The 17,009-nt window shown below is 34.4% G+C and overlaps 1 protein-coding gene across 2 annotated transcripts in view; it reads right to left on the reverse strand.

Annotated features, from left to right (window-relative positions):
• Positions 1–17,009, reverse strand: part of SLIT2 (slit guidance ligand 2) — a 261,234-nt gene that overhangs the window by 97,533 nt on the left and 146,692 nt on the right. For both annotated transcript variants that reach the window (XM_053975921.1, XM_053975920.1), the window contains exons 5-7: positions 13,891–13,962; positions 4,505–4,576; positions 539–610 (exon numbers count right to left, since the gene is read on the reverse strand). In XM_053975921.1, the coding sequence (XP_053831896.1) occupies positions 539–610; positions 4,505–4,576; positions 13,891–13,962 (216 nt within the window). The remainder of the gene's footprint in view (positions 1–538; positions 611–4,504; positions 4,577–13,890; positions 13,963–17,009) is intronic.

The following is a 17,009-nucleotide window of genomic DNA, read 5'->3' on the forward strand; positions in this document are numbered from 1 at the left end:
CACATCTGACAGTCAATCAAAGAATCTCCAGTGTTCCAAAATGAAATGTGACCCATTCAAAAGCTCAAAGTAGAACAAATCTTTGACTTTCAAAAAACATCAATTTACTTCTTAATATAGCTGCAACATGTAAGAAGAATTCCCCCTGCCCTCACATTTTTTTGGTAAGAAGGTGAAGCTTTTCTGTCACTGAATGCAGCACTATGGAAATCCCATTTGGGAAAAGGCCATGAAGCCAATTTAAATACTTATGACTTTCATATCCTAAAAAAGCTGATGGAAAAGGAAACAACTTCTTCTTTATCTCCTGAGCCCCACATGTAGCTTTGGGGTCACTTGTTAGGTTTACCTTTCAGAATGAGCTTCCACAGACACACATACAGACTTCACGCTTGTCAACCTCATGAGACATCAATATTTATTATTTGAGCTTATGCTTGCTTTGCCTCTATATGTATTGATAGATCCCTGACAAAACTTAATAGCAGTAAAAATAAAAATTATAAAAATGGCAACCAGTTTCAGTGGGACTACTCACAATGTTCTGAGTTTGGGCATATGGTTGAAACTTGCCACGGATAGTCGAGTGATGTTGTTATTGTTGAGAGTGCTGCAAAGCCAAGAAGAAGCATATTAATATCTTAAGAGTTTTGTCACATTTTAAAAAGGCACAGCTAATGAAAATCATAATGTACTGTTCTTAGGTATGTGTATCAGGAAAAGACTCCCTGCTTTTAGTTATATTTTTCCTCACTGTTGAATCCCCAACAAAATACCATGGTTTTACCATTATCAATCCAAAGTAAGAGGTCATAGTAGCCTAGAATTCACTCAAAAGGAACTTCCACCAATATTGATAACATCTATGACATTCAAGCCAAACTTGACATCTTGAGGTAAAAAAGAGAGTCCTTGGAGAAAATGTCTTGGTTCTAGGATACTGATTTCTCTTTCTAGCTTCTGAGAGTCTGATTTTTGATGGATGATACAAGAGCTAAATGGTTTGTTCCCAAGAATTTTAGAAAACATTAACTCTGGGCTGCGCTTGAGTTTTATAGGGAATGAATTACTATAGATAATCCAGAGCTGCATGAACAATGGGGGAGTTTTGAATATGATAGGAGTCAGGAATTGTAACACTTTAGCAAACTAGTAATTTATATTTTAGACAAAGTGTTGGGAAATTGAGATAGGAACTAGAAACAAATCTTAGTCAATTTTTGGCTACACAGGCCCATTATACTCATTACATGTAGTTTGTAAAGATTCAGAAACTTTATGAATTAAATTGCAGTTAAATATTGTCTTTAGGCTACAAATAAAAAAAAAAAAAATTAAACTCCAAGAAGTGTGACTCCAAAAAAAAGAAGCAAGCAATAGAATTTACAGATTTGACTTAGAGATTACTCATCTGAGCAGAATGGATAATGAGCTCTATGTAACTAGAACAGTAATAAATAATAACTCCCACTGAAAAAAAAAGCTTTTCTCCCTTTTGAAAAGTGTTTTCCTTTTTCCTTTACTGTAATTGTTCCTATTTTTGAAGAAATATTTCAGTACTGTTTGATCTTGAAACACAGAAAGGTAAAATCACAGCACCCTGACGAGGATCAGGCTATATATCTCCACATTAACCAAGCAATTAATTACTGGTGCAATGTGCAGCATTTTACTTTTGTGTGCTTACTCATTCCATGTACTAAATCTTTCCTTTGCTGTACATAAGAGATCTCCCCTGAGTGTTCTCAGGGATACATAAACAGAGAGAATAATAGTATTAAAAAAAAAAAAACCCAGACCAAAATAACCCAAACAAGTAAATAGAGGAACTGTGACCCTTTTCGAAACATGACAAAAATAAAACAACAAAAAATGGCCAAGGTACTGGGTACATCCACAAAAGGTGTTTTAATGAATAAATGTCAGTAAATTGTGGCAGAGTTTTCTTACAATGTCCACATGGTAAATGATGACTCCCACAGTTCTTCTGGCATAACTTCGTACAAGATTTTAAAATCATGTATTTTCAATGAAGGGAAGGGAAATCAGCCAGTATTTCCATAGCTACTAAGAGAAGGTGAATCTACAAATGTTTTAATTTCAAATTTCAGCTGTTTGATGTTTGCCTTGCTATTTTTTTATATACGAGCTATTAATTTTTTCAGGGTAAAGAAAACTAGATATAGTAATAGATGTAAGGGATAAATATGGAATTAAATTATTGCTATAGCTATTTCTCTGTAATGATAAAAATACTTAATTTTATTACAGAGATGTAATTAAAAAAAGTTGGCTCAATACTTTTACCTAAATGTTATATACTATAGCAAAGACTGTGATGACTAACTTTTTTTCCATTTTGTAGACACTTTCCATTTTTTTTAACATGTCAGCATTATATTTTTCCCCTTACTCTGTTTCCCAAATACAGCAGATTTCCCTTAAAAAAAAAAAAAAAAAAAAAAAAGACAAAGGAAAACTAACACAGAAATTGATGGGGAGGAATATTCAGGCTATTTTGTATCTTTAACACTAACAGCCTCTAAAATTCTACAATTATTTAACCAAGATATAAGACTTGTTACTTTGGCAAGCATTTCAACCTGTTACTAAACAGGATTACAATCTATTTAAAAGCTTTGCCTCAAACTTTAAGTGATATCCACTTTCTCTCCTCAGTTAGAACAATTGATTCCAAATGAAAACAATATGCATAGTCTTATTTGCTACTCAGTGCATATACAGTGTGGTCTGATGTACAGAGCTTTCATTTTTAAGCCATATTGTAAAGGAAGCTTAATTAGATACAAAACCTTCAGCAGTGTTTGAAATGTCTATCTCAATTTCTTAAAATGCCACAAATCTTTACATATTTTTTATCACATAAAATAATTCAAGACAGCAAACATTCAGTCGTGTATTTGAACAATGCTAATAGACTATGTATTCTCATTCACAAAAAATCTAACTACCTAGTTTTCAGCAGACTATTATTTTAGAGGTTTCTGTCTTCTTTTTTCCACTCATTGAAATCAGTGTAAAAATTGTACCCCTGACCTCAACTGCAAGGATGACCTTTCAAGAACACTAAAATTGCAAGCATTAAAAAATGCAGAAAACATTTTGTTTTTTTATTTTTAATAGCCATTTAACCCTTGCACTTGTAAAGAAAGGCTCATATTAACAAAAAACCAAAACCAAACCATAGTAAGCAGATTAAGCCATCACTGGAAAAAATATTCTGTCACATATAAGAGTTCCAAACATAAAAATCTCAGAGAACATCACATTTACTGACAGTCAACTAATCATCAACTTAACAATTAGATGTAGTATTGAACCTACACTATATTTTACATGGCTTTATACCAGAGAGTTAACAATAGGCTTGTTATTCTATGAGGGCAAAGTAAAAAAATAATATCAAATTTGGCTGCCAGTTTCATTCACCCATAAGTAAAACCAACTAGTGTTTAATAATAAAAACTTTTACCACCAGCTACTCACATACTCTTTGGTTTCTTAGACATGCAGACACTATTGCCAGAGAAGCTTCTGCTCTTTAGAACATTAAAAAAAAAAACAAAAAACCCAAACACAACAAAACCCATTTCCTCACCCTCCTCAAGCTGTGATTTACCAGGTGTGATTCAAATTAACATGAAGTAACTCATTGATACATATTCTTTCAATTCTCTTAATGAAGAAAATCTAAATAAAATGTGTCATTTTGACTGACAGAGCAAATATTTCAGGAATGTGTCCTGTGCCTTAGATTCTTTGAGAACTAAGGCACTTTGCTCATTACAGTAACTATTCTCAGATGATAATTTTGTTACCTTTAACCTCACTGATAGCCACTTAAAAAAGTGAAAAAAAAAGTATGCATAGAAGTGTTGCAATAATAATCTTCTGTGACACAATAAAAGATTTTTTCCTACACATATAAATGTATTTATGCACATAAAACTTAAAATGTTTTAAAAAGAAGCTATTGACATGGATATGCTAAACATCTTAATATATAGCATTAATGTTTGCTAGAAAGTGCCTCTTTGAAAACATTCAGATTGTCAAATAGATATAGCATATTGTTCCTTACACTGAGTCTCAGTAATCAAAAGATCAAATTGATGAGTATACAACAAAAGCAATTCTGAAAATGTTCAGTACATCAACAATAATGGATAATGTACAAAATTAATTAGGTTCATTAATACTGCTGTCGTCCCCCTTTTTAAAATGAAATATATTATTTTCTTACAGTTTCTGTCAATGGCTTTTTTATTATTATTATGTCTAATGGCTGTCTTGGACAGTAAAGGAGTATCTATGCCTCTCCATATCTTCTTACCATTTTATAGCACATCACAGTGGATTATTTTAAGACATCTTTTCACTAGAGCATCCCGACACCAGGCTGCAGCTTGCAGATAAGCTGCTACATTAGTACTCCCCAGATACTGAGCTCTTGCTACAAGTAAGAGATACAAGGAATACTTACAGCACTTCCAGGTCACGCAGAGCCCTAAATGCCCCATCTTCAATACAGCTGATCTGGTTGTAATCCAGTTGCCTGTTAAACAGATTAGGAAGGCATGTGTAAGGGAGAGGCGTGCTGGCAAGGCGAGGTGTAAGGGAAGCCTCCCGAAGGGGTGGCAGAGGCCGGCCACGCGAACGGAAAGGCTCTGGCCATCGCTGCCGCCCGCTCGAGGCTGCCGCACGGCGCTGGCCTGCACTCTGCCACAGAAATCCCTTTTTGTTCTCAACTGTCTGCGCAGAACAGCAGCGCTGGGAAAGCTCCAGTAAATAATAACTGCACCTTATATTAAATGCCAAAGGAATGCAATTTCATTACATCAAGAAAAGCTATCCATTAAAAGCTCTCAGCGTCATCTTGCTGAAACAATTTCATTAAGGTAAAGGACGGTAAATCACTTAATGTCACACGCATCCCCTCAGTGACCTAACAGAATCCATTTATCAGAGCAGCCCAGCTGCATGTTAATTCCACCCGCCGCAGCAGGGACCAGGGACAGACACCAGTTTTAGGGGTCTCCCTGTGTGTGTGCATGCCTGGAGCAGGTGGGAGGTGTTACCCCCGGGTATGCAGGGGATTTACAGTAATTACCTCGTGGAATAGGTCTACATGTGGAAATAACAGTGTCCGAGGCATTTACAGACCTGTTTACTAACCTCCTTTAGTTCTGCTTCAAATGAAAATACTGTTTCTGCTGTAACCTTCAGTATCTGGTTTTCTACAGACTTTGTGCTGTCTGCAATTATATGCAGATAGTATGTTGTAATGGAGCACTTGAATTCTAGACATAAAACTCAGCAATCCATTTGATTGGATTATTAATCCTTAAGTATGAAGTGATGAAAAATTTAGATTCGTTTTTCTGAAGATGATTATTACCTTTTCAATTCAAAACATTGATACAGCACATATAGCCCAATTAAAAATGTCTGCTTAAATCAACAACCATGCAGATATAAAATCACACTTTCTCTACTGATAAAAGCTTTCCCTATAAATTCTGAACTGTCTTATGCATTTCAGGGCATGACTTGCAAAGCAAAGATGATAAAAAACCTCACTTTAAAAACTTCTCCAAGCTGGTAGCTTGTCAGTGTCAAATAATATATATGAGTAAATGTGTGTGAACAATACTAAGAAAATGAACAAAATACAAATGAACTCTGCCTGTCCATTTTCAATTATATATTAGCTAGCAGGGCTAATGACACTTCTACTAAAACATTTTCTGTGATTTTTTTGTGAATCTATGATAACATTTTACTTCATTAATAAAACATCAGACCCACAGCTGAATGTAATGTACCAACTTCTATAAAGTTCTTCTAGTTTCATCTGAATTACTATTACAAGGGAATAAAATATTGTCATAATTGTAACAGTGCCTGTGTTTCTGTGTATTGAAAGCTAAATGCAAACTATCAGTTGCTGAATATGATCTTTAATCATTTTGGTGCAATGTTACAACACCAGTGCTGCAGTGTTGGAATATTTAGGTCTACTTTCTAAGGCTTCTTCAATTTTTAGTAATGAATTTCATTTAACAATTAAGCTAATAGCCTTTTTATTTTAAAATGGTAAAATATATATACAGTATAACCTCTCAAACAATTTATCAAAGCTATTTAAATTACTCCAATGGCATGAAATGTTACCCTTGACACAATACAAAAGAGAAATTGTTTCCAGACAAATTGGAAAAATCTTTTAATGCCATCAAATTTGCCTAATGCAGTCTGCAGGTTAATCTGTAAAAGGGTGAGCTGTATGTTTGCCCATATCTTATTATCCTTAGCTGTCAATGTATAAATCAGTGCTGACACAGCTTCTTCTAAATCATCCACATTATACACAAAGGAAAATCTTTTAAAGCGGAGAAAGCACTTGAGCAAATCTTGTCCTACACAAACTGAAAGGCAGATTTCTTCCATTAGACTGGCAGCAGTTGTGGTTATCCCGAAAACTTTTGGACTTCCTTTAATGAGTCACCATGATCACTGCCTTAGTGAAGGGTGAGTTGTTTCCATTTAAATCTTCTTACCATAAAGATTACTCTGTTTACACTGAACTAATAAATTGGTTTCAGTATGAGGATGGGAAGTTTGCAGGTGGGAAAGGAAAAATAATCCCTAGTTTTAAAAATTACTGCCTTTGAAAGATGCTACCATCTTTATGTTTTAGATTATCTTCCATCAGTTACAACCATGATATAAAAATGATTAGACACACACCATGAAGTATATATATCATTGGTGTGATATTTATACATATATCTATATTTTTTTTTTAAGCTATGAAAGGGACATGACTTTGAAGGCTGTGTGACTGGCTTGAATAGCAATTTATGGTAAAAGTAAAGGTTAAAGGTAAGGATACCCACACTACATTTACGACCCAAATGGAAAGTTAAACAATATTTCACAACCAATGTAACATTAACTTATGATGTCCTTCTAACAGATATACTGAAGCAATGTGATTGTGTTTTTTGATAAAACTGGTTGTCAATAGCAAGTATGTATTAAGCTACAAGGCAAAAATGTATTAAGCTACAAGGCTTAAGGCACAAGCAAAAATACTAGAAATTAAAATTACATATTTATCTAATTTTAAGTTATGTTCTATTGTTTATTTTAAATACAATTTTCAAAACAACACATCAAAATCTCCAATACCATAATGAAACCTTTCTCACCACTAAGCTATTGAGTACACCAATAACCCTAATTCCATCTTAGAAAGCTGTTTTTCCCCCCAAGAGCTGCTTTTCTTCTGTTCAAATTATTAGAACACTCTAAGAACCAAATCTGACCAGACATGGATGAGCAACTGTGACCCATTCTCATCCTTCCCCTCTCCCCAGCTTATCATCCTTCTGCCTGCACCATCTCCATTTTGGGTCTTTTCTATGTGGGATCTCTCCATGCTTTTGTAAAGCTGCTGTTCCTTTCTGTCTCCAACATTCACAAAGCTCCAGCAGTGCCATTCCTGTGAAGCTCATAAGATACCAAACAACAGTTGTCACATTCAAAATCCTTCCATCATCACAGAGAATTAACTGAATTTTACACCTGTGTCTGCAGCATTACCTACCTGCAGCATTAATCTACTGCTGCTTAAAATGTCAATGTTTAAGTGAGTTTAACAGTAAGAACTAGTAAGAATAATAAATATTCAACTAATAATATGTTTACTATGCTTACTTTAAAATGTTTTTTTATTTATTGCTCTTGTGGATACACTATCGAAACATGTTGCTAACTTATATTTTCTTCCCTTCTGGCATATGTTGTCTATCAGATAATGATAAATACATACCTTAAAATAATCTTTGTTATCCCACAAGAAGAACATTTAATGGCTAACGGAAGATGCTGCATATATTTAAAAACTACTACCCTCATACAGGAAAAATCTGTCATCTGACTCTTGATAGAGGAAACCTCCTTTACTCATTCCTAGGAAGTTGAAAGTTGGAACAATTCAAACATTTGTCTTCTTTTCTCTCCTGTTCTTCACAGTTTGAAGACACTTTGTGGTCTTGTGCAAGAGTTACGTTTTTCAACAGAACTGAGTTACGTTTCCTATTTCTTACTTCTCAATTTCAATTTCAAGATAAATCAATAATTTCAGAGGAATTAGTTAAAAATTAGGTAAAAAAAAATCATGCCAGAATTTATTCAGTTTTTATCAAACTTCAAAGAACTGCTTGTTTCCTGTAACCATTTAATGCTTACATCCAAGTAACACATAATCGCTGAACAAATTAGAAGTTTTAGAAATGAAAATATTTATAGTTCAATTGCTCAATCCTCTAAAAATTGTCTAGCACTCTACTTGGTTAATCCCAGAATTATCCTACAGGAGGAAAATAATATTAAAAAAAAAGTAAAAACAAAACAGAAGAATGTCATCATGTCAGGAGGATGTATACAAAATGAAAAATCTATATGTTATGTGATTCACAGATATTATCACATTAATAAGCAATAACTTTTTAAAAGAAAACAAAACTTTTAAAATAGTATTGAAATGCTATTTATTTTAGCTATCAGTAAGAACAAGTTGGTTTTTTTTCCCCAAAGGCCACGGGGTCACCAACCTGCTTGGCAACAAGACGTTTAGGAGGCACTAGAAAATGGTACCTATTCTTTTCTTCATGGGTTCAGGGCTATTTTTTATTGTAATAAAAATCTTAAGCATACACAGTTATGTGTATGTACACATAGACAGTTATGTACACAGAACTAGTTATAGTTCACTGCACCCTGTGAAAATCCTTCTTTATGTAAACTTGAAATGCAGGTGGCTGAATAGACTAGCAGTCCAATTGAGATTTCCTGTATGAACAAGCATGAGAAATATATTGAATTCTAGATTATTTAAGCATATCTTAGACAAGCAATGCATTTAGAACAGCATTTGTACAGATGAATAGACAACTATAATTCCAATTGCAGTGGAATTTTATGCGTGACCTGAGAAGAAGTAATGAGAACATCTTCAGCAGGAATCTCTTTTTCAACTACTAATAATTGAAATTTTAGAAGTCCAGTCATTCCCAAAAATAATTAATACAAAATTCATTTATGTCTCTAGTGGCAGCTTTAAATGTTTTACAATCAGCATAAAAGAGGCATAAGGGCAACAACAAGTAGTATCAATCAAAGTTTTGGACAAAGCTTAGCATAATGGGAAGGACTTAGATTGGATGTTGGGGACTGCCTCCCTCTTCACTAATTCTTCCTTTTCCCAGGCAATTTAATATGTGAAGCCACTACATTGCTCTGCAGCCTTTATCGCTGGCATGACAGCTACAGTCTCCCTCACTTGCTGGAAAGAAAGGGACCCAAATGAACACAAAAAAGAGAGTAGTCAAAACAAAAGCCAAGAACATGACAAGAAAAACAGGACACAAGATCCTTGCATGAGATATGATGAAAATGTGGCCTACTATTTTTGGTAACATTTGAGATTGCACATATTTAGCATCACAATTCCACCATGATATTGGTATATTACTTTCCTTCCTCTGCCAAGTATCGATTACACAGAGAAAGAGAAAATTGAAATCTTATAAAATTTTACACACTTGAAATTGAAAAGTCATAAGGCCAAAATCTACTCAAAAGGAGAGCATAGCACGATTGTTTTTTCAGTGGTGCCTTAAATTTGTTAGTAACTCAGTTATTTTTCTTCCTAATTCAACCAGCTTGAAAAACAATCTCATTTAAACTTGTAATCTGGGCATCAAAAGCATTTTTTAGCATCTTAAATACAAACAAAATTCCTGAGGTTGGGAAAATTTAAAGAATCTTTCCAGTACTCACATCCAGTGTGAGTACTATATCACCAGTGAGGGTTATGAAACATTCCTTAACATGTATATTAAAAAATCTGTGTTTAGTTTCCCATTTATATGACAATTTCTGTTTATTTTTTTAAAAAAGTGGGTGCCACTGTGTTCTCTGAAGAATCTAATGTCTTGGTGAACACTCTTCTCCCTGAAAAATTAGCAAGTTAGGGGTAACTTTCAGAATTATATTTCCAGAATTTCACCCTAATTGTCCCAGATCAATAGCTATAGTGTATAGAGTGTATTACTCTTGATGTCATTGAAGAATACTTTCGCGAATAGAAAAACTGACGCACTGTAGCTATTTTGTTTTTCTACATTGGAACGGCCAAAATAACAGATTTCTAGTCTGGAGAGCTACTACAACATAAGCTTCCCTCAATTTTTGTCACTTTTACTGAAGAACTTAATACTTTACAACTGGGCTGCATTGGTCAGAGTGAAGCCAGGGACACTGGCATTTTTGAGATGACTTCTGAGTTTGTGAGATGGCATCTGGTGTTGGCTCCCCAGTAGAAGACAGTGTCCAAACAGGGCCACAAGATGAGAGGGTTGAAGAAGGTAACATGAAGATGGTTTGCAAGAAATGCATTTGTTTGGACATCAGAGAGAGGGGAAAGGAGGAATCTTATTGCTGCCTAAAACTGCCTCAAGTGAAAGTTCAGACTGAGCCAAACCCTTCTCACTTATAAGACAAAAGGCATAACAAATTGGAAACTGGGTAATTCCAATTAGATGTGAATTACATCTCTGAGGCCTGAGTGTTTCTCAGGGTTTGTTATTCTTTTTACTACAAGGGTGTGGCAGGTTTCCCATGCTGTCAATTCTCATGTCTTCCCATTTTGCTTTTATCTTCTACAGAATCTATATCATGACCACTAAGATGTCCAGAAAGAAAGCACCATGGATGCATTTTATGGAAACTAGACAGCTTCTTCTGACAAACATCAAGAGGACTCTAGAGCTAACATGCTGCAGGAGGTTATAGTGGTATTATCAAACTTATATGAAGCACTTTCCTTCAGATTATCTGAGTTAACATCCCTCATTCCTTTTGCTCTGCAAAGACTAAGAGGTATACGATAACATGTTTTCCAAAATATTTCAATTCCTGGTTCAGAACGAAGGTATTTGGTGGAAATGAGAGAACGGTGAGTCTCCATTCAGGAACATAAAATACTTTATCAGGTCAAATTCTGTGAAATTGGTTAACCACTGTTAAAACAGCTTAATAGAGCTATGGTTCTGGATGGTCATCAATCATTCCACGTTTAAAGAAAAGACTCAGTAATTTAAACTGAAACTGATGTAATTACTGTTGTTACACACACACACACACATATATATATATATATATATAACAATATGCTCTAATAGAGGTTTATTTTCTCTTTGCACCTTTACCTATCCCCTAGGTGAGTTTGGAAGAGTTACATCTTTAACATTCTGCTCAGCTACTAGGCTATTTCTAGAATAAATGTCCAAAACTAGAACAAATATGGTATTCTGCTAATGACAATTCTTAGTAAGGATATGCCAGTATTTGGTTCCTGGATCTTAGGTTAATCACCTTCCTAGACTCAGAGAATCATTTAGGTTGGAAAAGACCTCTAAGATCATGGAGTTCAACCTGTCAGTAAACCTGACACTGCCAAGTCCACTGCTCAAACCTGTCTCTTAGTGCCACATACACACATTTTTGAATACCTCCAGTTTATGGTGACTCAATCTCTTCCCCCATTCCAAAGCTTAAAAAAAAATTGGTGAAGACTTATTTCATCATATCCAATCTAAACTTCCCCTGGTACCACTCTAGGGCATTTCCTCTTATTCTCTTGTTACTTGGGAAAGAGACTGACACACACCTGGCTACAACCTCCTGACAGTTCAATTCCTATTTGAACAGTGATGCCTTCTCTATCTATCACTTATCAGTAGTCTCCTTAATTTTCTTAAACAATGAAATACAACTTGTAAAATTCTTGCTATACTTTTCTTCTCTAAGTAATGGCCAAGGCTAGATGGAAGGCTGGGGTTTGTCTCTCCTCACCACAGATTCTGGAAAGGCACTGCAGCTTGATCTAGTTATGTAAATGCTGTCCTAGAATCCACCCAACTCACCCCATGAACTCATAGGTCATTCTGCAAAGTGATTTTAGAGGGATCATGAAATTTTCAGATGAGGGGTTTGATAGTTTTTTTTTTCCTTTTTTTTTTTTTTTCTGGGACAACTAAGAAGGAGATATCTGTAGCACTCCTATCACAATAAAAAATATGCCACAGATATGATTTGGAATTTGTAGCAATGCTATAATGTTTTATATTTAAAAAAAAAAAAAATCTCCTGAAAAGAGAAACACTTTAAAGGGCAGACCTACTGTTTTAAGCAAGTTTCAGACATAATTCAGGGTCCTCAGCTTAAAAATTCACACTAAGACAAAAATAGTATCTCAGATAAAGATTAGCATCCTAATGCAGTTTTTAACCAGAATTTTCTTACAATATATAAGTACACCTATATTCTAAAATACTGCTTTGCCACTAAAATATGTTCAATGATGCTGCTATTTCTACTACCAAAGTTCCTTTCAGTGGCCTATAAATTTTCAAATAAAAAAGATCATGCAGAAAAATGCAGCCTTCTTATAGCCAAACCTCTTTTTGACCATGCATAGTGAAGGGACTAGTTTTGAATAAAAACTCATAAACTGTCAGTTAAACAAAGCAACTAAGCTACTTTGAGAATCACAAGCACTTGCATGCTTTTGAACACAATAGAGTCGAACATAATGATTTTTTCCACTGAGGTATGATAGAATTTCACTGCAGAGAAGAACTGTAGTAGGCCATTCTTGGGCATTCTGCTAAATCTTCAAAAAGATATTTTCTTCACCAATTTGTGTGCAGTGCTGCAGGCAGCAGAATGAAGTGGATTCCATCACAGGCAGACAGAAAAGTGAAGGGCTTCTTAGCCCATCCTCTCCTACTGAGGATACATCACAACCCTCCCTTCACAATCACAGAGCACTCCCGTTTTCAAAGCAGTACAACTAGAATGCTTGTCTTTCTATTTTAGCACTGGAAACTTCAATTAATAAAAATTATTCCAGCAGGAATTACATGAAAGCCTCCTATAACCTAATATTTCCCTATATTTATTGATGCCATGTAAGATTAAGCAATCATATTTTTTTACAGGTGCATCATGCTGGAAGCTCCGTAGTCTTTCTGAAACCTACTATTGTATGTCTTCTGTCTTTGTTGGTTGTTTATAAATGATGAGTCCTTGGCTTACAGCAGGCGTTGTAGCTTTTGAGTGCATGACCTACTGTTTCCACAGAAGTTCATCACAGTCTTCAGGTTGTTCGGCTTGTTCAATCCACTAAACTGCCTTACCATGCTGAACAGGAAGTAGAAAAGTCACTGCTTTGCTTTGTCTTGAAACTCATACATTTCCACATTTAGAAACCATAAGAATTCACAACCTGCCCATGAACTTCAAAGTCACTATCTCCAGGAAAGCATCTTTCGTTCAGAAAAGACAACAGAAGAAAATTGAGCAAGTAAAATAGTCACACAAGCATAAAAACATAGCTAGCAAAACTGGATAATAGCATGACTTTTCTTTCTTTTTTGCAAGCAAACAAAAGACAAACTTCTAAAACCAAAGCAAAATGATTTTTTCCACATGAAACCATAAAATGTTTCAAATAGCCTGACATTCAAATATTAAACTCAGGTTTCATAAACTAATAGTAATAATGCCATGTTGTCTTCAACTCTATTTCAAATGTTTTCCATTTCCATAAGGCAGTTTGAGGATGTTTACTATATGTTAAAGTATTTTGCCAAAACAAATTACAAATGTCAGTTTTATGCAGATATTCCTTAAGCAGCTATAACAGTTCTTATAAAAAAGATATCTGATACAAAAAAGAACATTGTATCTACAAAGCATTATCATCAGAATATATGGAAGGAAGAAAATACTTACAGATTTTTTATGTCTACTGCTCCTCGGAATGCCTTCCTTGGTATTGCTTGAATCTGATTTTCACTAAGATCACTAAGAAAAAAAAAAAAAAAGTAGAAGTGCTATATATATTTAGTTTCGTGTATAACAAAAACAATTTCAGCCATTACGGTTCAGTCAATATTTCCAATGAAGCTTATTTTATTACATGAACTGATTTGTAATTGAAGAAAAGAAGCAGCAATTATACTCAAAATTGTTTATTTCTGTCACACTAAGCAGTTCCTTTAGAAAATAGCAACATATATGCAAAAAAAAAAATAATTAAAAAAAAAAACCAGCAAAAGTGTTTTCACTTTTCAACCATTCCAAATCCATGTTGATAGTATATTCAGCTTTATGCAAGGAAGACAGATATCCAGCAAATAGAACAAATAGTAACCTACTGAGAAACAACAATGAAGCTGTGTAATATCTGAGATCAATATGTTTCTGACTTTTGTTTTAGTGTCAAGCATCATATATTTTAAAAGAAGGACTTAAAATACGTTCTGCACCAGACTAATATTCCTCCCCAAAATCCCTGTATGGTCAGCTGTACCATGCTATCTGAAATTATTATCTTTTACAAAAGAGAATTATTATTAAAATGCTTATAAAATTACTGTTCAGTAGTGTTTTTTTGCTATCAGTATGAATTAACAACCCTTTATTTTTTCTGAAATCCAGACACATTTTTGTCCTTCACAGGTCAATACTGGAAATAAAATCTAGAGAACTGAGGACAGTAGCAGAGGAGACAGAGAAAATGAAAAAAAAGCAAACTAGGATGCAGAATTTTCCATCTGTGCTATGCACTATTAACAGTGATGCAGTGCAATAGGAGTGGACCAATACATTAAAGTGTTTATTGCTGTATCTATGCATATGCAGTTTGGAGGCTTCACCTCAGACAATAGTTTGCTACCCTGGACCAAACACACCTATCACACATGGTACATCAATGTTTGAAGTTTTGCAAGGGGGCCCATCTACCTTGCTGTATTAAAATTATGAGAGCAGATCTTTTGGAAGCCTTCCAAGATGCACCTATCTATACACAGTATGAGGAAGACAAGATGCACCTATCTATATGAAGAAGCTTTCTTGAACATCTGAATAAAAATGTACAAACAAATCAGATGTGTACAGGCATCTCTACAGAGGGATTTTAAGTCCATTGCACAGCAGTTTTCTTGTGGTTAACTAGATTTCATTTTGCTAAAACCAATCCAGGATCTTCGCTCTGAAAGCACACCAAATGCAATCCAGATCCTAGAAGTAAAGTTGCTCTACCTTAAGCTTAAAAGACATCTTTAGAGGACCTTTTCCAGAGAGAATTTTTAGAGAAACATTGCAAAACTGTGCAAAGAAATAAGAGATATAGCTCAGAGTAAGTGAACAAGCAAGAATCATTAGACATAAGAAGCCATGGTTTTGATATATTCTTTCTCTAAAATGTAATCTAGCATGAGCTCTTATTTCCAGTTCTGAGCAATCACTCCTGAAGATCCCTTTCACATTTATGAACTTGCAAAAAATAATTTGAGGACTTTAAAAAACACCATGCTGCCCAACTTTAACAAAATTTATATCAATGTAATTATTTTGAAAATAATTCCACATACATTGGCAGCAATTTTGTTTTATACAATTCATTTTTAATTTATGGAAAATCACTTTCTATTTACTAAATCTTTCATAGTTCATGCACCTAATTGCACTGCAATATCTTGCAAAGTATACTTAAAACTAGACACAATTTTCATATTATTAATTGTGTGTGAAAAAAGAGAATTTGTGAGCTGTGATTTAATTTTCAAGCCACCTAAGTAATCTTGAAATGGGATATGACTGAACCGCTCTGACAATAAATTCAGTGGCAATGAATGAAAAAGCAGCCTTCAGCATTTGTTACAGTAACATGATTTAACAGCCTACTTACTTGGAAAAAATCCTTTATAAGCATAAAAAGCAAATATCTATATTTACATTTCTGTTAAATTGACTAATACATTTTACATATATAAAAATTGTGCGTGAAGTGGCTAAGCTAGCAGTAGTGATTTGTATCATGATCGATGATTAGTTGGTAACACAGATATATGTATCTATCTATGTAAGCCACTGCCGTACTCGTAAATATATACTACAGGAGATCATGGGTAACGGTGCATTAGGCTTGTCATGGTATTTGATAGAGTATCATCATTCACCATTTTCTATAATTAAAAAAAAAGTGAAAGATGAGCAATATTGAGGCCAAACGTAAATTATTTTTAAAAACCTAATAGAAAATGTCAATGGTCAAAATCTTTGTTTCCATGGGAAATTTTAGCAAAAATGCAAGGACTTACAAGTGACAGCTACTGTGTCAGGTTCCTCAACAGACAGTACACTGAGGCATTGTGCACAGGTATGTCTGTGTGTATGCAAATGCAAAAGACAAACTAATTGCACGCTAGATTTACTGCTGGGTCGGCACAGGCAACACCATTTCTGTGTAGCACAAGCTCAAGTAGACTGAAGTATAGTGTTCCCTGGTAATTTTAGCTAATTTCAAATGTAAACTACTTGACTGCAAAGGTTCCCAACCTTGCTGAACAAGGCATTGTTTAAAGCATACATTTAAATATAGAGACCTAAGTAAGGTTGGCAAATATTGTTTTCCAAATGTAATTTTTTTTTGCAATGCATCAGCTGGTTTGGAACTTGGAACTTGGAACTGTTTCTGTAACAAAAGTGTAAGTTGATTTCTCCACTGCTAAATTCTACTTCTTATAAAAAAAATTATTTTCCTTATAGCAGGAAAAATTTTAGTAATTATTTATTGATTGCTTCAAGTTTTTATCTGCTCAATGTAAAAAGGTTTCCTTATAAAAACCTCGAGAGGCTTAAACAAACATTCAACTTTTTCTTCTTGCATAAATTACACCTACATTTCACAACTCAGAAGCTGTGTATGGTCTTTTTTATTGATCTTTGAACTCATTCTACCGCAATTCTTAGACCGTTAAAAAAAAAAAGGTCACAAGCAGCACAAGGTGCATTGTGACTTTCATAGGAAATGGGGCAAAAATCTATTTTGTAGATAAAACCAG

The sequence above is a fragment of the Vidua macroura genome, chromosome 4 (genome assembly GCF_024509145.1).
Source record: "Vidua macroura isolate BioBank_ID:100142 chromosome 4, ASM2450914v1, whole genome shotgun sequence".
Classification (NCBI taxonomy): domain Eukaryota; kingdom Metazoa; phylum Chordata; class Aves; order Passeriformes; family Viduidae; genus Vidua; species Vidua macroura.